The 25405-nt window shown below is 28.5% G+C and overlaps 1 protein-coding gene across 1 annotated transcript in view; it reads right to left on the reverse strand.

Annotated features, from left to right (window-relative positions):
- The window catches only part of LOC111618681 (protein ROP-like), a 60691-nt gene extending 41488 nt beyond the window's left edge, over positions 1 to 19203 (reverse strand). The window contains exon 1 of the mRNA XM_023360245.1: positions 19079 to 19203. Coding sequence (XP_023216013.1) covers positions 19079 to 19106 — 28 coding nt within the window. The 5' untranslated portion in view covers positions 19107 to 19203. The remainder of the gene's footprint in view (positions 1 to 19078) is intronic.
- Positions 19204 to 25405: the final 6202 nt, after the last annotated feature.

Here is a 25405-nt window from a genome sequence, read left to right on the forward strand (position 1 = left end):
ATTAACAGGTTTAACTGTTTATACATGTGTAATAAATAAAATACTTTCTTACTGGAACTAAAATCAATATAGGTTTAGGTTAGGTTTTGTTTTTATTTATACATGCATGTACTGTACTGTTTAAAAGTGTTTATAAGTTTACTGCCTAACATATGCAATAACTATCAACCAACTCCTATCTTAATACACCATTTGAAACTGTCCAAATATTCAAGGAAATGTTTTGTGCCTAATAAAAATATTCTTAATCACATGCATATGATGGCACAAGTACAGTACTTAAGGTTGTTAATCCTTATTTATTATGATAAAACCTGTCCATAAACATCACAAAACCCAATAAATTTGTAAAGCCAAACAACTACCAGATTACTTCAGGCTTCTTTTCTGCAATTATATTTTAATTAATTACCTAACACCTCCCTCTAGTGACAAATTATTTAGTAATTAATTAAAATATAATCAAGGAAAGTAGCCTAATCTGATCCAATGGCTGTTTGGCTTGAATAAAACCTTTCCAAAACAGAATCTATATAAAACAGAAACTCATCAAAATATTCTCCAGAATGAAGTGATTTTCTATGCTAAATTTTACTATACACCAGAAATTTATCTAACATGAAGAGAATAGAAGAGATTTTTGGATAGAAAGAATGTAATTAACCTGAATAAAACAGAAAATTAGAATTTCACATATATGGTGCAATTCCAGTTTACACAGGTTTTATTGTTTTAATAAAATTCAATGTAAGTATAAATAATTATATGTATGTGTGTATATATTGTAACTATAATGTAATTATTTAAATATATTACTTACATCCAATTAATCTTTATATAATTATATGTCATTTAATGTAATGTAATGTCATGTTTCAAAAATTTTTATTAACTGAATGACTTTCCAACTTACTATATTAATTAGTATAAACATTCTTATTTTAAAAAAGCAAATTTTAATTGGAACATAGTAGTTGTATTTCAAATTAGTGAATTATTAAAGATAATATATTTTTAATCTTTAAGGTTCACAATGTTTGTTTGTTAATTTACGGTAACGCAACACTTGGGTGATCTGCCTAGGAGGATGCCTTCTGGGCGGTCTTTTTAAGGGGAACAGATCAACATGAAAAAACACCCACGAGGCAATATCACCCCTGTTGAGAAACACTGTCATAGGCAAAGGCTGCAAGGACTATTACACACAAACCCTTGCAAACAGTAGGGTAATGCTTCCTTGAGTCTAATATTCAACGGTCTGCACGTAGCTCTAATGTACTCATAGTACTAATTTATCCTGCTAATAAAAATAGAAATGATGAGAACACCAGATAGTGACTATCTGGCATTTACATCATTCCTATTTTTGATAATTTTTTTTAGATCATTCACGTGTCTCTATCATTCTTCAGCAAAGAAAATAAACTGTTGGACTTCTCTTAATCTATACTATTTCCAATAATGTGATATTAATGTCTTCAGTATCACATGCATGGAAGGCTATGAACTTTTATAACCTTATTTAAATTTTTATACTTATTTACATGCACTTTTTTTGTTTTGTAATTTATTTTAATTTTTCTTTTGCCATTCTTCTACACATATGACCACCAGTACAAATTTAGAGTTTCATTTATTTAAATTTTAGTCTTTTTGTTCTATGTATGATTCTATAACCTGACAATGGCTGTTACAGACAGTTAAAAACATTTGTTGCTCTAATAAATTGTTCCTTTTTAACTGGATTACAGGTATTAGTATTTGCTTTTATTATTATTTCATCCAGTTTTGCAATATATTTTAATTTAAATTCCTCATAACTAAGTTTCTTGATATTATAAAAAGCCCTAAACAAAACTGATTTTTTAAATTAACACAACTCAAAAACACAATGAGAAATTACAATTAGTTACTAAAAACTTATTTAATTAATATGTTTCATTTATATTTTTATCCAACTTACAACAAAATTTAACATTTCTTTTTCTCTATTATTTCAAACAGCAATCACTTGCATAATAAAAAGGCAAATAAATACAAGCAATATATGACAAGTAAGCAAATTTACAGAACTTTGGATTGATTTGTGAATCTAAAAAAATCTTGCTTTTCCACACAATAAATTCTGTCCTAATAACTTAAATTCCAATCCTAAAGTAACTGTTAATTAAGCTTCAGAACTTAGTAATAGATAAACTGAAGTTAATTTTCTTTGATTCTGATCTAACTTTTTTGAATATAGAAGAAAATTAAAGTGTTTGGTTGAATCAAATAGGATCTATTTCCAGAAAAATTTTTATTATTATTAAGTTTTTAGAGTTTAGCATACTACATACATTGTATATGTACTATACATACATTGTTTTTTACAACTTATGTAATTATTATATCATTTATTCTCACATTTATACATCCATAGTCTAACTATAATTAATGATAAAATGTATTTTAGAGAATTCAGAGCTATTTATTCACAACTATATAAATTTGTAAATAGTGCATTACATTTGAAAAGTAGGAAATTTATATAAAATTACAGTTTTGCTTTCCAATTGAAACATTTGCGTCTTAAAAACAAAATTTCATTCAATCAATCTGACAAAAATTAAGTTGTCTTAGTTCTTTTTTAATTAATTAATAGCAAGCAACATTTAAATGCTCATTATTTCTGTAAGTTTATATACTAAATATCAATCAACAAAGCAATCTTTAATACAACTCCAACTGGATATGATGTTTAATAACAAAACCATAAATCCCCAGCAAATACATTTTAATTATGAATATTTTTGGCCATTTTCAAGTAACTGTATATAAAATAAAATAATCATTAAAAGAATGCATAAAAAATAATACACAGTCCAAAATATAGAACATTAAGATAAATATCTATATATATAACCCATTCAACGGGTATCCATCTGTCTGTCCTGTAACCATTTGATAACGGACACTAGAGGCACCCCTATTGTGTGTCATATTTCAAACATTCAAATTCACAATTTTAATTCTTATTTAAATTAACCATATGAATTTTTATTATTATTTGGCCAATAAATTATTATTTGGTCAATATAACAATATAAATAATTCAGTATATTTGTAATAGGAATTTATTATTTCAGGGGCTTATATCTCTCGAAGGGTCGCGAGTAGGGATATGGTTCCTTTGACTTTATTGTTAGTACAGGGGTCTACGGTTTTGGGGGTCTCCACCTCTTCATTTGGACGGTAAATCTTACCATTCGGATTTTAACAGAGCTGTAGAGCATATTGATAGGAACAAAAAAGTCAAAGGAACCATACCTCATGGAAATTTGTAAAAAACGCCCACTAGGGGGCATCCCAAGCTACTAGTTCTAAATAAAACATAAAAATGTCTGTTATCAAAAATGTTTTTTGACTAAATTTAACATTTCATAATATTTTAAAATATTAAACAAAAAGTATGTAACAATTAATAATTCAATTAAATTCATTCAAATACATTTTAACAGTCTGACACCTATGGCTCCTAAGCATGTGTAGCTAAGGCCATCATCAGCTATCTTTTCTTAATATGAACTATTCATGCACCTTAATCCTTGCTTGGAGTGACTTTAATGTGGCACCCATACATTCTAAATCTAACCCAAAATATTGATCCCTGGGGAAAATACTGTACACTGTCACTATTGGAATTTTGTGCTGATCTACAGGTCTTGTAATTCTAGAATAATTTGTACACAGTCTTTCTAAACCATAACTAAGTTTTAGTGGCTAAGGCAATCTCCTTATGCATTCCACTTAAAGCCTGATTGATTAATTATTGCCCATCACTATTATTGGATAATAAAGGTTTTTTTTACTTTAAATTATTTGAATTTTAAGATGACATCATTATTGCAAAGTTGCCTTTCTACATATACAAATCATTAAAAATTCATCAGTTAATTTCATCATCTAAATAACAGTTTCAATCATAAAAGAAATCATGTTTGACCATGAAACCTTTGTTAATATTCAGATTCTTATCCCATATATAAAACAGCAATCATCACCCTTAAATGAAGTAGCAGAAATACAATTATTCTCAATACATATACTAGTCAAAGAAACTAAAAATATATAAATGTTTCTTTAAGCACTATATTGACAGTTTTGTAAAAGTTATGGATTGTCTTAAAAAGTAAAAAACAGATTTCAAATATAGCAGATGCACAAAAATACAATAATTCTATTTTAATTTCTGTGTTTATTGGGTTGCAATTTGAAAAAATTATAGATCTATAAATTCACATTGTCATCCATTCATCCATCCATCTGTATTTCATTAATCTTGAGAACAGAGTTAGATAGATGAAATCTGAGACCAGATATGAAACTTTAGAGGTTTCCTGCCCCTAAGGTTTCCATATCTGGTCTCTGGATTAACTATATACAAACTTCCAATGTAAACTGGAAGTCATGTTATTTCAATTCAAAAATTTTCCCCTGAAAGGTGTTAGATAGATCACTGGCACTACTCTATTGTTAAAGGAAAAGTATGATGTACAGGGGCAGCCCACTACTAATTTGAGATGGAGAGCATATATTTTAAATTAAATAAATTAAAAATATGATTAAAAATTGCATCCTGGCATTGTGACAATGTCACAATAAATAATTGCTCATTATGATTAACAATTGCAGTGTTATTAAATCCATTTTTTCATCGATGGCATTTTGATTGATTTTTCCAATTTTTTTTATTGTATTTTATTGCTGTATATGAATTATTTTCGTTCCAGAACATTATTAATTAAATACTTAGAAAAAATGAAAGTAATAAAGACTATTAGCTTTTTAAGTTAAATGAACATAATCTAGCCATGTTTTACAATGCAGATTTTTCTTCCATTTCAGAGGACTTCTGCTGCTATATTCTTTAACTATTAAATGTACAGTTTCTATGAACCATTTCATATCAACAAGTTAATTAAAACTTGTTGATATGAAATGGTTCATAGAAACTGTATTAAGAAATATATTGAAAAAATATACAAATATTGAAGTATCTTTATATACAACAGTGATATGCAATAAATATATAATTTATACTACCCACTTATTATAGATTTTTAGTATGTTTCTTCATTTATGAAAGATGAAGCAACATGAATTTATGAAATATCATATTTCATATTTTTGAATATGTACAACTTTGCTCATATATTATTCTAAAATATGATATTTCTTTTTATATTTTAACATAAGATGAGGTTTTTATCCATTTTTCACTACTTCAAAAACCTAGGTCGTCCTAAACGCACAAGCGAAGGATTCTTTGCGTTTTTGTAAACTATGTACAGTAGAGCGTTGATTATCCAAATCAATTGGGGACTGGGGTTGTTTAAAAAATCGATTTTTTGGATAACCGATTATATACGAAAAAATATATTAATATAGTGTATTAGTATATCCCAATAATAGTATATTAATATAAAGTTTACGGTTCGGTTCAGTGGAAAGCATGTTGGGTGTCTAGCTACTTGGCTTTATTGCCCTATGAATGTGTATATGTTAGGAACCGTGAAACGTGCGGGAATAGTGCCTTTCCAGGAGGACTTTTAGGGGGAGCTGGCCCCTATTTAGGCTTTACAGATGCGGAGAAAACCTGGAAAAACTCCACGTGGCCAGCCCGTCTGAGTGAGGCGCGAACCCATGCCCAAACTCCCAATGTTTAGGGTCTGGTCTCCACAGATAAGCAGAGACAGAGTCCACTCAGCAACTGATGGGTGTATATTAATATATCCCATGTTTAAATTTTTCTCCATTGCATGTCGCTTTGCGTTGAATTTTCATTGATGTTAAGTCTAACAAAAATTTTTATAATAATAATAATTGTGCTATTGTATCGTTAAAAATTATTTCTTTATTTTGTACAAACAAAATAAATATGTTGAAAAATATAAAAACAAAATTATACTTTAGAAGTTAATCTAGTATCAAAAACGTTCAATTCAGCATGACACAATCTGACTGAAACGCTTTCGGTTAATCGAGGTTTTGGTTGATTGGCATTTGGATAATCGACGCTCTACTGTATTCACATATTTTACCGGATTCTCACTTTCTGGTGTTTAAAAACAAAAGTACCTTATGTGGGTCATTTGAATCATTCTTGTGTATTGCCAGGAGTAAAGTTGAATAGCAATAGGAAAAGCAAAGCTTTTGAATTGAATTCCAAATCACAAGGAGTCTGATATAAGTGTTAATCCATTCCCACGCTGAAACAGATGGTTATTTGGAAATTCAAAGAAACTTGTAAGTGTAATCGACGGAGAGTGGATTTGACTGTTAAGAATTGGCAAAAAAGGTTCCCAATTGTCCAGCTTTACATGAACAAATTATGTTGTCGACTTTACAAGATTTTTCCTTGAAGTTTAAAATGCCAGTAATTTTTGCAGGACAATGTGTACATTTATGTGCATTTGATATTTTGTGTGTTATTAAAAACAAAATAAAATTAGAATTGTACTAATAAATCAAATTTTCTTTATTTTGATCTTTAAAGTCACATCTTGTCCTGTATGCAAGATTGTCTTATATTCAAATAAATACACTAATACAGTATTATATTTATTTATTTTTTATTTATAATTAATTTAACTTTTCCATAAAGGAATAAATTTGTTGTAAAAATAAAATTGATATCAACTTTAAATAACTTATTGATCTTACTTTCTATAGAAACTATATGACAATTTCAAAAGAATAGAAGGCATTCTTATTATATGCAGACTATGCATAATACAGAAACTCATTCACCAAAATAAGCTCTAAAAGTTAACTCCCATTGGTTGATCTGTTCCCAAAGAGCTCTTAAAATTAAAACTTTTTAAAATTAATTTCTAATTTTTGTAATTATTTCTTTTTAAATTTCTTTGTTCTTCTTAAAACCTTTTCCTCGATGCTGTTCATTATTATTTCTTCATAAAAAAACACAAAAAATTAAAAAATAAAACCAACAAACATTTCTATATAAATCATTAGCTGACATAGTATGGAAATTTAATATGTATGGTAGATTGCATACAATAATACTGAATAGAAATAGACAATTGTATACTTTATACCATTCTTAATAAAATTGATTTTGAATAAGATTTTAGCTCTACCCAGTGTTGTAACTACCTTTTCACTTGCCTTGTGCAAGGTTTTATTTTTGGCTCCTTAATTTTTGGGAGGAGAAAATGAAAATAATAATAATTATAATACAAACATGATAAAATAATTGTTCATAAATAATTTTTATATACACATGAAATGTACAAGATCACTTATATCTTTAAAAATGAAATTATTATTACAACACACCTACACAAAAGAAACAACCTAACATATTTGAATTGTCAAATAAACTGCTAGATTATCAATTGGGCCATAATAAGGCTAATAAATGAGAAATAAATCAATTTGGTTAGAGAGAAACAATTAAGTCACAATTTTTTGGTATTTTTAATAATTAGAATTAATGTTTTAACTTAGACTATTCTGGAAAAAATTAGACCAGAGTAATACTCAAATAGCATTTACTTGCACTATATATTGAGTGCAAGGTCAGTTTTGTATAGCATGTTTTATGTTTAACAAATCAGTATTTATTATGTTCAACAAAAATTATACAGTCGACTCCCCTATAACACTGTTGATAATTCCGTTTTATATGAATTCCGTGTTGTACGAGTCACTTAGATTTTACAAATACATGAGCCTTTCACAGCCTGGCACACGTATTTGTAAAATCTAAGTGACTCGTACAACATGGAATTCATATAAAACGGNTATACAGTACTATTCTATTTTACAGTAAAGGAAACATAAGCAGGAACATGAATAATAATTAAATCTAATAATAGTATGAAAAAATAATTATAAAATCGCTTGTTAACAGGGCATTTTTCACTGTTCAATTATTGTAGGGTGTTCCTTTTTGAGGATTCTGGTACACCATTTGCAGTTTTGCTTCATATGTTCTATGATAAATTAGGCAATGAAATATTTCTGTTGTCCCCTAAACACATACAATATTTATTTTACTTAATGCTTAATCCAGCCGTGCTTGTTACAAAAGTTAGCTAAAATTATAATTTATAGTAGTGTCATAATGATTTATTCTAAGATGAATTAAATAGGAATTTATAATTCACTATATACAATATAATAAATAATCCTATAGTCCACCCAACGAAAGAGTAGACACTAGTCAGTCTGAGCTGGAAGGGTCTGTATCTGATAAAAGGAATGGAAGGAAACTTGTGGAAGTTGACACGTGGATCACAGAAATAAAAATCTACCAACGAGTTGCTTAACTTTTCCGGAAACATTTAAAACTGCACGTGCACTATCTTTTATGATATTTTACTGAAACCTTTTTATATTTTTAATTATTTTCAAATGGCAAAAAGCTTAATTTTAGGATAGGGATGAATTTTATACGAAATTGTAAATGCTAATAACAAATTAAAATCGTCATTATGTCCGATCCTAATAGATGAGGGTCGAGATATGAGACTCGACCCTCTTCTATTTCCCCACTCGTTCGACCTTTAACAACCAAAATTTAATTGCATCAATACACAAACCTCCCAGCAAAATTTCAGAAATTTTCGACAAAAAGCACAGGATTTATTAATTAATTTTTATTATTATGTTAAATAGAGTATAAAATTAACATTTATTATAAGATTCGTTAAAAGAATATTAATTAGTAAATTAAAAAAGTAAATTAATTTTAAAATTAATTATTTTGCTTCGTGGAAAATATAATAAAACTATTTTAATTTCGATAAAATTATTTTTTTTAAACAAAAATAAATTTTAATTGAATCAAATTAAAGATAATGAATTATAAAACATCAAAAAACTTTCATTTTTAATTCAGTTTATAATTTAACAAACTCAATTAATAAATTGTTGAAAGGTCAAATATTTTAAAACATTTTTAAATTAAATAATTAAAATATTTCATTTATAATTTTAAAGAAAATTGAATGAAAAAGTTTTTTTTTTTTTTAATTTTAATATTTTAATTATATAAATATTTCTTCGTTAAAGAAGTCATATTTTTAGTCATTCCACTTAAAATAGATTGTGTAAAAGGAAACACGTAGTTATCTTTATAATGTTTGTTCAAAAATAATTAAATTAATCCAAAAATTCATCCGTTGTCTGTTTACTGCTTAAAACAAGTTTTTATACTGTACAAATAAGATCCAATTATTTGATAGAATCAAATATTATTAATAAAGTACGCCCTTTCAATGTGTATCGATTAAATTTTTATTATTTACTTTCTTATCAATTTAGTTATCTATTTTTTATAGTTCAACAAAGTGGAAGGGGCTCACTAGTGTCTGGCCGAGTGGATAAACCCTGAACATTCATAGTAATTAGTCGTGGATTCGCCCCTAACTAACCGACTTGTTATGTGGAGTTTTCCGGATTTTCTTCACAAAATAGAGATCATTTTCCCATAGAAAGCTCTCCCTGGAGGTACATTCCACTTGATAGATCAACCAACCAAGTGTTATCACGTAAATAGGAACCATCCTCCAAAGAAAGTCCTTCTAAGAAGCATTCTTCTTGGCGGCAAATCACTCAAGTATTGCACTGCCTTATCCCATGATATCTAGAATCCTTTTTAATGAAAATGAACTTCATATATATGTTTTCGTTTTGTTGACTACACTGGAGAACAGAGATTATTATAGATATTTAGAAACTTCCAGAAAAGTAACTTGCAGTAAATTACTGAATTTCCATGGAATAAGACAACGCAACACGTGTGCAATGTACCAAGGATAGCTCCCGAGAGGACTTTCTATGGAAAACTGCCTCTTATTCGTTAGGCAAGTAAAGAAAATCAGTAAAACCACGCTGCCAGCTCGATGGCAAACGAACGTCTCGCCCCCAGAATAACTCCTGCAATTAGTGTCTTTAACTTGCATTGAGGTGTTTTTTTTTAAACTCTTTCCGCCCTGCGGACACTAAGAGGGTCTCTTTTAGTAAGCCCATTATGAGTTTAGCCAGGCCCACATTGGGACGGGGCCCGACATAACCGGACGGACTACCCCCTGAAAAATTTCTAGGAATTTTTCGACCGGTCCGAATTCGATTCCGGGTTTCTCAAAGCGGTAGGCTGCCATCTTGACCACTCGGCCATACTACCACACTTGCATTGAATTCAGTTACAAGACCCATCTTATTGGTACAACCAAAGTGTCTGGTGTTGTAAGTATTAAAGATGTTATACTGTATATATATTTATGTTTGTTTTTATAAAAGCGAAATAATTTGATTACCTATTATTTGTAATGACTCAAAAATCATCACTCACATATTTCATGCAACTAATTCATACTCGTAATTTTGAAATAAAAATAATATTAAATATAATTTAAATATAAAAAGTTACAGCACTATAAATGAATATAAACTAAAAATTAATAAATTTTATGAATTTCATAGTTTTAGTTTGTTTTGACAATTCAATTTAACAAACATGGAAACGAATGTAAAGTTAATTTTAATTTTAATTGTTTTAATAAGTTAAATGGAACAAGAAGACAGTAATAATGTTAACTTTTAAAATGATTATCATTAATTTCACGAATTGTAAAAGCTAAAAATATTTTGCTTAATTAATAAAATGTTACTACTGGCACTCAAGCTGATTTTATTAGTTTAGCACTTGTCATTTTTGTATACAAGTATATATTTAAATAATAGCGAGATTGCGGGCGAAGTTTTCATCTCTAAAACGTGAACGTCGAACGTCGAGCTCGACGTTCGACGTTCACGTTTTAGAGATGAAAACTTCGCCCGCAATCTCGCTATTATTTAAATATATACTTGTATACAAAAATGACAAGTGCTAAACTAATAAAATCAGCTTGAGTGCCAGTAGTAACATTTTATTAATTAAGCAAAATATTTTTAGCTTTTACAATTCGTGAAATTAATGATAATCATTTTAAAAGTTAACATTATTACTGTCTTCTTGTTCCATTTAACTTATTAAAACAATTAAAATTAAAATTAACTTTACATTCGTTTCCATGTTTGTTAAATTGAATTGTCAAAACAAACTAAAACTATGAAATTCATAAAATTTATTAATTTTTAGTTTATATTCATTTATAGTGCTGTAACTTTTTATATTTAAATTATATTTAATATTATTTTTATTTCAAAATTACGAGTATGAATTAGTTGCATGAAATATGTGAGTGATGATTTTTGAGTCATTACAAATAATAGGTAATCAAATTATTTCGCTTTTATAAAAACAAACATAAATATATATACAGTATAACATCTTTAATACTTACAACACCAGACACTTTGGTTGTACCAATAAGATGGGTCTTGTAACTGAATTCAATGCAAGTGTGGTAGTATGGCCGAGTGGTCAAGATGGCAGCCTACCGCTTTGAGAAACCCGGAATCGAATTCGGACCGGTCGAAAAATTCCTAGAAATTTTTCAGGGGGTAGTCCGTCCGGTTATGTCGGGCCCCGTCCCAATGTGGGCCTGGCTAAACTCATAATGGGCTTACTAAAAGAGACCCTCTTAGTGTCCGCAGGGCGGAAAGAGTTTAAAAAAAAACACCTCAATGCAAGTTAAAGACACTAATTGCAGGAGTTATTCTGGGGGCGAGACGTTCGTTTGCCATCGAGCTGGCAGCGTGGTTTTACTGATTTTCTTTACTTGCCTAACGAATAAGAGGCAGTTTTCCATAGAAAGTCCTCTCGGGAGCTATCCTTGGTACATTGCACACGTGTTGCGTTGTCTTATTCCATGGAAATTCAGTAATTTACTGCAAGTTACTTTTCTGGAAGTTTCTAAATATCTATAATAATCTCTGTTCTCCAGTGTAGTCAACAAAACGAAAACATATATATGAAGTTCATTTTCATTAAAAAGGATTCTAGATATCATGGGATAAGGCAGTGCAATACTTGAGCGATTTGCCGCCAAGAAGAATGCTTCTTAGAAGGACTTTCTTTGGAGGATGGTTCCTATTTACGTGATAACACTTGGTTGGTTGATCTATCAAGTGGAATGTACCTCCAGGGAGAGCTTTCTATGGGAAAATGATCTCTATTTTGTGAAGAAAATCCGGAAAACTCCACATAACAAGTCGGTTAGTTAGGGGCGAATCCACGACTAATTACTATGAATGTTCAGGGTTTATCCACTCGGCCAGACACTAGTGAGCCCCTTCCACTTTGTTGAACTATAAAAAATAGATAACTAAATTGATAAGAAAGTAAATAATAAAAATTTAATCGATACACATTGAAAGGGCGTACTTTATTAATAATATTTGATTCTATCAAATAATTGGATCTTATTTGTACAGTATAAAAACTTGTTTTAAGCAGTAAACAGACAACGGATGAATTTTTGGATTAATTTAATTATTTTTGAACAAACATTATAAAGATAACTACGTGTTTCCTTTTACACAATCTATTTTAAGTGGAATGACTAAAAATATGACTTCTTTAACGAAGAAATATTTATATAATTAAAATATTAAAATTAAAAAAAAAAAAAACTTTTTCATTCAATTTTCTTTAAAATTATAAATGAAATATTTTAATTATTTAATTTAAAAATGTTTTAAAATATTCGACCTTTCAACAATTTATTAATTGAGTTTGTTAAATTATAAACTGAATTAAAAATGAAAGTTTTTTGATGTTTTATAATTCATTATCTTTAATTTGATTCAATTAAAATTTATTTTTGTTTAAAAAAAATAATTTTATCGAAATTAAAATAGTTTTATTATATTTTCCACGAAGCAAAATAATTAATTTTAAAATTAATTTACTTTTTTAATTTACTAATTAATATTCTTTTAACGAATCTTATAATAAATGTTAATTTTATACTCTATTTAACATAATAATAAAAATTAATTAATAAATCCTGTGCTTTTTGTCGAAAATTTCTGAAATTTTGCTGGGAGGTTTGTGTATTGATGCAATTAAATTTTGGTTGTTAAAGGTCGAACGAGTGGGGAAATAGAAGAGGGCCGAGTCTCATATCTCGACCCTCATCTATTAGGATCGGACATAATGACGATTTTAATTTGTTATTAGCATTTACAATTTCGTATAAAATTCATCCCTATCCTAAAATTAAGCTTTTTGCCATTTGAAAATAATTAAAAATATAAAAAGGTTTCAGTAAAATATCATAAAAGATAGTGCACGTGCAGTTTTAAATGTTTCCGGAAAAGTTAAGCAACTCGTTGGTAGATTTTTATTTCTGTGATCCACGTGTCAACTTCCACAAGTTTCCTTCCATTCCTTTTATCAGATACAGACCCTTCCAGCTCAGACTGACTAGTGTCTACTCTTTCGTTGGGTGGACTATAGGATTATTTATTATATTGTATATAGTGAATTATAAATTCCTATTTAATTCATCTTAGAATAAATCATTATGACACTACTATAAATTATAATTTTAGCTAACTTTTGTAACAAGCACGGCTGGATTAAGCATTAAGTAAAATAAATATTGTATGTGTTTAGGGGACAACAGAAATATTTCATTGCCTAATTTATCATAGAACATATGAAGCAAAACTGCAAATGGTGTACCAGAATCCTCAAAAAGGAACACCCTACAATAATTGAACAGTGAAAAATGCCCTGTTAACAAGCGATTTTATAATTATTTTTTCATACTATTATTAGATTTAATTATTATTCATGTTCCTGCTTATGTTTCCTTTACTGTAAAATAGAATAGTACTGTATATACTGTATATAGTTTCGTTTACATATATTATTTGTAAATAANATTTCAAAAGAATAGAAGGCATTCTTATTATATGCAGACTATGCATAATACAGAAACTCATTCACCAAAATAAGCTCTAAAAGTTAACTCCCATTGGTTGATCTGTTCCCAAAGAGCTCTTAAAATTAAAACTTTTTAAAATTAATTTCTAATTTTTGTAATTATTTCTTTTTAAATTTCTTTGTTCTTCTTAAAACCTTTTCCTCGATGCTGTTCATTATTATTTCTTCATAAAAAAACACAAAAAATTAAAAAATAAAACCAACAAACATTTCTATATAAATCATTAGCTGACATAGTATGGAAATTTAATATGTATGGTAGATTGCATACAATAATACTGAATAGAAATAGACAATTGTATACTTTATACCATTCTTAATAAAATTGATTTTGAATAAGATTTTAGCTCTACCCAGTGTTGTAACTACCTTTTCACTTGCCTTGTGCAAGGTTTTATTTTTGGCTCCTTAATTTTTGGGAGGAGAAAATGAAAATAATAATAATTATAATACAAACATGATAAAATAATTGTTCATAAATAATTTTTATATACACATGAAATGTACAAGATCACTTATATCTTTAAAAATGAAATTATTATTACAACACACCTACACAAAAGAAACAACCTAACATATTTGAATTGTCAAATAAACTGCTAGATTATCAATTGGGCCATAATAAGGCTAATAAATGAGAAATAAATCAATTTGGTTAGAGAGAAACAATTAAGTCACAATTTTTTGGTATTTTTAATAATTAGAATTAATGTTTTAACTTAGACTATTCTGGAAAAAATTAGACCAGAGTAATACTCAAATAGCATTTACTTGCACTATATATTGAGTGCAAGGTCAGTTTTGTATAGCATGTTTTATGTTTAACAAATCAGTATTTATTATGTTCAACAAAAATTATACAGTCGACTCCCCTATAACACTGTTGATAATTCCGTTTTATATGAATTCCGTGTTGTACGAGTCACTTAGATTTTACAAATACATGAGCCTTTCACAGCCTGGCACACGTATTTGTAAAATTTAAGTGACTCGTATAACACGGAATTCATATAAAACGGAATTATCAACAGTTTTATAGGGGAGTTGACTGTACAAGTTTCTTTCATTGAGCAACTGAGAGAACTTTAGAAAACAAAAAATACTGGCACTCGTTTTTAGAAATATCTAATCTGGTTTAATCAAAAAATAAAAATGTTGGAGCAAAGTATCTTGTGAAGGGATGCTATATGCTATTGGTTCTTTTAGCTCACAGAGATGGCCTACAATGTCCCAGAATGTTAATAACACTATTAAAAAAAATCCAGTAATGAGTTGCTTAATTTTCCTGGCAACATTTGGTGGCACCCTCTGTTATGATGTTTTTAAAAACTTTTTATATTTTTAACTATTATAAAATGGAAAAAAAAGCTTAATTTTGTGGTAGGAATAGGTTTTATAAAAATTGTAAATGTTAATGACAAGTAAAATTGTCATTACATCTGACCCTATTGGAGATATGACACGACCTTTAATAACCAAAATTTAATAGCATCAATCTCCCTAACAAACAAACCTCCTTGCAAAATTTCTGAAATTTTTTAGAAAAAGTACAGGAATTATTAAGCCTCAAAGAGAGTAAACAAGATCGTGCCCCATAGACACACACAAAAAAATCCCCAAATTTTTTTTTGCATGTCTCAACATTTCAAGTCCAGAAATGTAGAAATCTTGGGAAAGTTATTTTTTGACTGATCACCATACTTTTCCTGTTATATATAACAGAGCTGGGAAAGTAATAAAATCCTCCTTTTCCAAATATTTTTCATTTTATATCAAAACTTTACATTATGACTATTATCTATGTGAATTCTGATTCAGAAATGAATGGAATATTAAGTTAAATGCTAAATTTTCATATCTAAGAAATAAAATTTAATGCAGTGGTCATCATAATTGATGTTTTTAGCAATTTAATATATATTAAAAAGATTTATCTTATAATTTAAGTACAATTAAATTTTAAATTTAGAAATTTAATTTCCTCAGAATAATTTTAAATTAAAAATTTATCATCATTGAATGCTTCTATTAGGTAACTAATGCTTTCAAAATTTCAAAATCTTTAATTGTAACATCAATTAACTCAATCAGCAGCTACTTAAAACAAGTTAGTCCTAGAAAATTTCAAAATCCATCATATAGAAATTGTCTTTTGTCTTATTGGAACTTTAAAGATTAAACAGTAAATATACTAAATCTGATCACTGATCAATGTAATTAATCTACATGCCAATAAAAATGACTATTTATCAGATACTTCTTAATTATATCTTATGTATTATCTGGTGTTATATCTGATCTAAGTAATTTATATTGGAGTCAGTTAAGTTGTCCTCTCATGCTAAATCTGATCATAAAAAACAATATACAGTAATACCTCGACTTATGCTACCCCGACTTACGCGGTTATCGCTCGGTCCCACCTATCGCGTAAGTTTGGGGTATTACTGTATTGTAATTTAAAATATTCTGAAAGAAAAGATGTACAAGAGATGGCAGCTTAACCACTTGTCTCTAGTCCAAATTATTTAGTATTTTAATAATTAATTAGCCATAGTATAGCCTGATAAGAATTTGGCTATATGATTTGATTATTAAAAGGACACTTCAACAATAATATGAAAATAATTTATAAAGATAATTTTGATTTTATTAATACATAAAATAAATATATTTGGAAATATCATCTACAATTAAAATAATTTAATAAAAATTCTTGATGATATAGTTAAAAAATTTAATTATAAGCCATATTAAAAATATAAATGCTGGTTTTATTCAAATAATAACCAGCTTCAAATAGTAATTGCATCTCATCTTTAAAGCTTGAAATAATAACCATCTTTGAACAGCAGCTGCATCTACTAGCTGTATTTGAGAATTACTAAAATCACAGAGAAACAATGTAAAATTAACAAATATTGTAAACTACAATAGGTAGGCACCATATTTATTTAATAAATAAACTTTAATAGAAAACAAAACATATAAAATCTGCAATATAGGGCAGGTGTATTTTTTTAATTTTCATATTACACACACATGGAAAATGGCACTCATTATAAAGAAAGATACCAATTGCCATTTAAAGTTTTTTTTAAAATAAACTTTCATAAATAAATATTTAAATACTTTATTAACACAAGACATCACATAGTTATGTACAAAGGAAATAATAAAATGGGGCATACACTACATAATTTTGCTGCCTAATGTGGTCTTCTGGAAAATTTTGGCATCATAAAACGTGTTGCCTAACAAGATGGCCAATATTAGTTTTCCAAAATTTTGGAAAACATGATAAATTATTACCACTAACAACCAATCAGAGAACATCTCACATGATACTAGTGCCAATTTAAGTCTCAATTACACTATATGAGTTTAGTAGCTACTTGCTGATACTAAATTTGGTCTGTGTAATAACATTGTCTGGTAAACTTGCAGTTTGCTCTACTAGTGCAAATGAAGATGAAGGCTGGGCTACTTCTCTTGCTATTGGCTAGTAAACTCACCATGTGCAATATATCTAGCTAGTAAAATTGCCAAGTGTTTTCAGTAGTTGGGAAATAGTAACAGTACTAGTTTGTGCAGAAACTATACTTGTAGTCCTTTTACTTTGAAAAGAGTTGGAATAAAGAAAAAACAACTATTATTATTACTACTACACAACTATTACTACACAATAGCTCACAGAAAAATAAATACAAGAGTGAGGGATTTTCCGGTCAACTTGCCACAAGCACACCCAGTTGGCGATGAGCAAATTTACAAGCTATGTGTAATCAACACTCACTGCACTAGCTGCAACATGATCACCCACCCACTATTTTACACACCAAGAAATAGTTAGTAAACTTGCCCAGTGTAATTAAGCCTTTACGAGTAGCTACTATTGACATCCATCATCATAATCATGATGATAAAAACAATGGGAAAATAATTCTGAAATAAGTGTGATGACTTATTTCAGAATGCCAATAAAAAAAGAAATAACAGCACATCACTGGATGGAAGCAACCATTTTTGTTTGAAAATGCTATATCGCATGACTGATTGATGGAAGAAAATACTGCCTAGTGTTTGCTCCTCTACATTGTTGGGCAACAAACCCATCCTCCACCACTCACAGTCAGCCATAAAAATTATAGTGTTTACCCCACTTAACTGCTCTCAAACAATAACTGTAGAGAATCGCATACTCTGAACCAATTAACGGCACGTAGATAATGAAAACAAATAAAAACGAACATTTTCAAACTCCTTCAGAGTTCTTCATCGGGTTTTTTAACAATCCCCCGACAATTCTTCGTAACAGCATTTGGAATAGTGTTCGTTTTTGTTATCTACACGCTATAACTGGTTCAGAGTATGTGATTAACTATATCCCAGTGTGATGAGTGTTTGTCAACTGTAGAGAAAATATGCAGTTTAAAATAGTAACAATGGCTATTATTCAAATAAAACCGGTATACATATAATTCTCCATACACTGTTCAAGAACATACAAACTAACTTCTTAACAAACAAGCTGTTATTTTACTCCGCTTAAGATTTTCCGCTACAAGGAACGTACAACGTTTAATTCTTTTTTATAAGAATATACAGTTTCAACTTTCGCCATCATCAAATTCATGTGCAAAAAACTCGATTGTTTAGAAACAGAAAAAGCTAAACTTTTTTATATCTCTGTTTTATCCATGATTCATGTATATACATTGCATCACAGTAGTAGAATGTTTAAATTTCCTATAATTTGCTATAAATGAATAGAAAGAAAAAATATGTTATATAATCACAAAATAAATTTATTTCCTAGTTTCTTCTTATTAATAAAAATAATGGTATTTCAATTTCATTGTTTAGCGTAGTGAATAAGTAAATACGGTTAATACATTGAAAAACTAATTCTGAATCAAAAAAAAATATATTTGATCGATTTCTAAATTAAAAAAACTCATTTAAATAAAACTGAATCGAAATAAACACGATCATAACGTGAAATGAGTGATAATGTTTTTGTTTCAGTCCAACTTCCTTTCATTTCTAATCGATTAAATACGCCCAGTTGGCAATGCGTCAAAACATTTGATTGAGATAAAGGCTTATTTAAAACATTATAAAACAAAACGAAGATATTTTCTTGTAGTAAAGTATATAATCGATACTTACTCATTCCAACTACTGTTTTTAAAGCCATTTTCTATAAAATTCGATCTTTGAAAACTCTATCTAATAACAACAGACGACAAAATGAACAACATTCGACGTAACTAAAGTGTCCTCTATCGGATAAATTTTCGCTCTATTGAATCAGCTGTCCATGCAGATGTCAAATTTTAAAAAATTCTTCGTTAAAAATTTGATGTAATTTTTATAATTTCCTTTTTAAAAATACTTTTTATCGAATTAAAATAAATAATACATTAAACAAATGAATTAGTTTTATTACAAATTATGTTATAATTTTTTTTCTCACTATGAAAACTAAGATGATCTTTTTCGTATCCATCGTGGATTTGGCCAGGCCATGATACAGCGGCCGGATGATAAGGAGCGGGTTATAACCTATCCGAAACAGACCATTCCCGAAAAATGTATGGGATTTTTTCGACCCTTCTAGGTCTTCCAGAATGGTAGGCTGGCATGTTAACTGCTTCGACCATCCGGCCGGCAATTATATTATAGTTAATCTTTTGTTTCCTAAATGTTTTAGATATATATTAGTGATGGCTGACGGCCAACACTGTAATAAAGGCATTAATGTACTGTTTTGATAGCCTCAGAGACCCACTAGTGGTCAAATAGATAAAACCGCTGTACACTGGAACTGGTCGCAGGTTCACGTTTCGCTAACATGAGCGTCTAGTCCTTAAAATCATTAAAATCTTAGATATAAAAGTAACGACACATTTTTTCTTGCTTTTGCCGACAATTGCTTTTTATGGTTGGTCGAGAGAGTATCGCTTGATAATAGAGTACCGTTTTCTGGTCAAACGATAGATGCAGGTTATTTTCTGTATTATTTAAATATGTCGTCTTTTTGTTCGTTTATATCTGTCCTAATCGTGCATCAGCTACGTTAAAATTAATTGCAACTCCATCGAGGAAATAAAATCGTGAAAGGAGAAAAATGCGAATTTAAAAAAAATATCGAGGGAGAAATTCGTACGAAAAAAAAAGCATTCTAGACTGTACGAAATAAAGTTTAGATAATTTTAATCTAATATTGTTTTAATTAATTAACGAAAATGAATATGTAATATTGCATAAAACACGTTTTTCTGCCTTTATTTTGTACGTATACAGAACAAATAATTGTTTCAATATAAATAAAATGTATTGTTATACTGTACTTTTTTTCCTTAACTCTTTTCGCAAGTCCATTATGGGTTCGGCCAGGCTCACAATTCGGTAGCCGGGTGTTGAGGGACTGAGCCTGACATAATCGGACGACCCCTCCGAAAAATTCCTAGGAATTGTTCAACCTGTCCGAATTTTATCCCGGGTCTCCTAGAGCAGTAGGCTGCCACCTAGATCTCTCGGCCATCCGACCTGTATTGTTATACAGTAAGATATACAATATCTATTTTTAATATCCTAAGACTGCTGAAACTTTTATATTGCACAGAGAGAATACTCCGTTGACAAGAACTTGTGTGAAGTGTTACGTTTACAACTGTGTGTAACGCATGTTACGTGAACAGGAATATAACTTGAATCTATATTTAAGTGGCTCCTAAATTATAAGCATGCTGTTATTATGGAAAATGATCTTTCTAAAGATGTGTTTATTTAGCATATATCAAATTTTTTAGGAGTCATTATAATTAATGTTGTAAACTTTTATTGTACTCAACTAAATTNATTAATTTCACGAATTGTAAAAGCTAAAAATATTTTGCTTAATTAATAAAATGTTACTACTGGCACTCAAGCTGATTTTATTAGTTTAGCACTTGTCATTTTTGTATACAAGTATATATTTAAATAATAGCGAGATTGCGGGCGAAGTTTTCATCTCTAAAACGTGAACGTCGAACGTCGAGCTCGACGTTCGACGTTCACGTTTTAGAGATGAAAACTTCGCCCGCAATCTCGCTATTATTTAAATATATACTTGTATACAAAAATGACAAGTGCTAAACTAATAAAATCAGCTTGAGTGCCAGTAGTAACATTTTATTAATTAAGCAAAATATTTTTAGCTTTTACAATTCGTGAAATTAATGATAATCATTTTAAAAGTTAACATTATTACTGTCTTCTTGTTCCATTTAACTTATTAAAACAATTAAAATTAAAATTAACTTTACATTCGTTTCCATGTTTGTTAAATTGAATTGTCAAAACAAACTAAAACTATGAAATTCATAAAATTTATTAATTTTTAGTTTATATTCATTTATAGTGCTGTAACTTTTTATATTTAAATTATATTTAATATTATTTTTATTTCAAAATTACGAGTATGAATTAGTTGCATGAAATATGTGAGTGATGATTTTTGAGTCATTACAAATAATAGGTAATCAAATTATTTCGCTTTTATAAAAACAAACATAAATATATATACAGTATAACATCTTTAATACTTACAACACCAGACACTTTGGTTGTACCAATAAGATGGGTCTTGTAACTGAATTCAATGCAAGTGTGGTAGTATGGCCGAGTGGTCAAGATGGCAGCCTACCGCTTTGAGAAACCCGGAATCGAATTCGGACCGGTCGAAAAATTCCTAGAAATTTTTCAGGGGGTAGTCCGTCCGGTTATGTCGGGCCCCGTCCCAATGTGGGCCTGGCTAAACTCATAATGGGCTTACTAAAAGAGACCCTCTTAGTGTCCGCAGGGCGGAAAGAGTTTAAAAAAAAACACCTCAATGCAAGTTAAAGACACTAATTGCAGGAGTTATTCTGGGGGCGAGACGTTCGTTTGCCATCGAGCTGGCAGCGTGGTTTTACTGATTTTCTTTACTTGCCTAACGAATAAGAGGCAGTTTTCCATAGAAAGTCCTCTCGGGAGCTATCCTTGGTACATTGCACACGTGTTGCGTTGTCTTATTCCATGGAAATTCAGTAATTTACTGCAAGTTACTTTTCTGGAAGTTTCTAAATATCTATAATAATCTCTGTTCTCCAGTGTAGTCAACAAAACGAAAACATATATATGAAGTTCATTTTCATTAAAAAGGATTCTAGATATCATGGGATAAGGCAGTGCAATACTTGAGCGATTTGCCGCCAAGAAGAATGCTTCTTAGAAGGACTTTCTTTGGAGGATGGTTCCTATTTACGTGATAACACTTGGTTGGTTGATCTATCAAGTGGAATGTACCTCCAGGGAGAGCTTTCTATGGGAAAATGATCTCTATTTTGTGAAGAAAATCCGGAAAACTCCACATAACAAGTCGGTTAGTTAGGGGCGAATCCACGACTAATTACTATGAATGTTCAGGGTTTATCCACTCGGCCAGACACTAGTGAGCCCCTTCCACTTTGTTGAACTATAAAAAATAGATAACTAAATTGATAAGAAAGTAAATAATAAAAATTTAATCGATACACATTGAAAGGGCGTACTTTATTAATAATATTTGATTCTATCAAATAATTGGATCTTATTTGTACAGTATAAAAACTTGTTTTAAGCAGTAAACAGACAACGGATGAATTTTTGGATTAATTTAATTATTTTTGAACAAACATTATAAAGATAACTACGTGTTTCCTTTTACACAATCTATTTTAAGTGGAATGACTAAAAATATGACTTCTTTAACGAAGAAATATTTATATAATTAAAATATTAAAATTAAAAAAAAAAAAAACTTTTTCATTCAATTTTCTTTAAAATTATAAATGAAATATTTTAATTATTTAATTTAAAAATGTTTTAAAATATTCGACCTTTCAACAATTTATTAATTGAGTTTGTTAAATTATAAACTGAATTAAAAATGAAAGTTTTTTGATGTTTTATAATTCATTATCTTTAATTTGATTCAATTAAAATTTATTTTTGTTTAAAAAAAATAATTTTATCGAAATTAAAATAGTTTTATTATATTTTCCACGAAGCAAAATAATTAATTTTAAAATTAATTTACTTTTTTAATTTACTAATTAATATTCTTTTAACGAATCTTATAATAAATGTTAATTTTATACTCTATTTAACATAATAATAAAAATTAATTAATAAATCCTGTGCTTTTTGTCGAAAATTTCTGAAATTTTGCTGGGAGGTTTGTGTATTGATGCAATTAAATTTTGGTTGTTAAAGGTCGAACGAGTGGGGAAATAGAAGAGGGCCGAGTCTCATATCTCGACCCTCATCTATTAGGATCGGACATAATGACGATTTTAATTTGTTATTAGCATTTACAATTTCGTATAAAATTCATCCCTATCCTAAAATTAAGCTTTTTGCCATTTGAAAATAATTAAAAATATAAAAAGGTTTCAGTAAAATATCATAAAAGATAGTGCACGTGCAGTTTTAAATGTTTCCGGAAAAGTTAAGCAACTCGTTGGTAGATTTTTATTTCTGTGATCCACGTGTCAACTTCCACAAGTTTCCTTCCATTCCTTTTATCAGATACAGACCCTTCCAGCTCAGACTGACTAGTGTCTACTCTTTCGTTGGGTGGACTATAGGATTATTTATTATATTGTATATAGTGAATTATAAATTCCTATTTAATTCATCTTAGAATAAATCATTATGACACTACTATAAATTATAATTTTAGCTAACTTTTGTAACAAGCACGGCTGGATTAAGCATTAAGTAAAATAAATATTGTATGTGTTTAGGGGACAACAGAAATATTTCATTGCCTAATTTATCATAGAACATATGAAGCAAAACTGCAAATGGTGTACCAGAATCCTCAAAAAGGAACACCCTACAATAATTGAACAGTGAAAAATGCCCTGTTAACAAGCGATTTTATAATTATTTTTTCATACTATTATTAGATTTAATTATTATTCATGTTCCTGCTTATGTTTCCTTTACTGTAAAATAGAATAGTACTGTATATACTGTATATAGTTTCGATTACATATATTATTTGTAAATAAATTAATAAAAACATATTTAATAAAAGACTGCTCCAATTTGCATTTTAATCCATTGTGTTTCACTCTTCCATATACGTGATTGTTATAGCAATAGTCATTATATAAATGTATTTAAACGATTACAGTTTCCTAACTTTTTGGTATTACTTAATGAAATTTGTTGGCAAATCTTTATGTATTGTAACCTTTATTTATATATTAATTAATTTATAACAGAGAAATAGAATTATAACAAGTTCATAATCTCAATCAATATTGATATTGTGATAATAGAACAATTATAAATGAATAATACATTATCCATTTATAATTTTATATTATTGACTAAATATTTAACATGATTTTTGTGCATGTAGAACAAATTTAGAATGCACATTTAAAGTAAAAAATAACTAAAAATATTCTCTTTAAATATGAATTTTATGCAAATATATGCATACAAAAAATAAAATTCAAAGAAACAACCATTTACAGATCATAAATATCACAAAAATTAATATTATAAAGTTACTATAATTTACTATTTTAGGAAATTTTGACTTTTTACAGTTAAAGTTCGTATAATTCTCTATAAATATAAATAAATGCATGTATTTGAAAGTATAATATTTTAATATTCTAAACATTTTATCTCCAGATAAATAATAATGATGATTAATAATCACAGTAAAAACTTCTTACGGAAGTTATAAAATAATTTTTCTATAATTAAGTAACTTAATTTTTATTAAAATATACTTTAATATATTTATAAATATTGCACAATTCTATTAACACGAAGGAAATTATAGAGCGAAAGTACAAAAGTACTGTACGTAGGCATAAATTCTGAATTAGATAAAATAAAATATAGTTTTAAAATATTTTTTTTACATTGAAATAATATATTATAACTTTACAAAGTTTCAAAGGATGTGGAGCTTAAAATACTATAATTTGTATATTTGTTAAAATGATATTTTATATGAAATTCACGAATATCTTTTACATTTATATAAAAAAATACACATTTTATGTAAAATCTAAATATAATTTTTGTATTACATTTTTTGTATTTATACAAAAAAGGTCGTCCATTAATTATTATACAGTTTAAGGGGGAAGAGACCACGAAAAGCACACCACTGTATAAGATGGAGAGGGAAAGGCCCAGGTATTGTCTATATAAACTTTTTTTACTGGTATTAGTGGTATTTATTTACTAATATAAATGAAGTATCAGTTAGAAAATATTTGCAGAACTTTTTAAAGTCATTATTTTCAATTTTAGGGCGATCCTTGAATTATTATACATATAATTAAAGGGACGAGGTTTGCCAAAAGTACATCATTGTACATAAAAGGAAAGGATCAAAAGTAGCTCAAAACTGTACACGTAATTAAAGGACTACCACAGGGTTAAGTCTGTGTA

This window comes from Centruroides sculpturatus, unplaced genomic scaffold (genome assembly GCF_000671375.1).
Source record: "Centruroides sculpturatus isolate CEXI.00-Female unplaced genomic scaffold, Cexi_2.0 scaffold193, whole genome shotgun sequence".
Classification (NCBI taxonomy): domain Eukaryota; kingdom Metazoa; phylum Arthropoda; class Arachnida; order Scorpiones; family Buthidae; genus Centruroides; species Centruroides sculpturatus.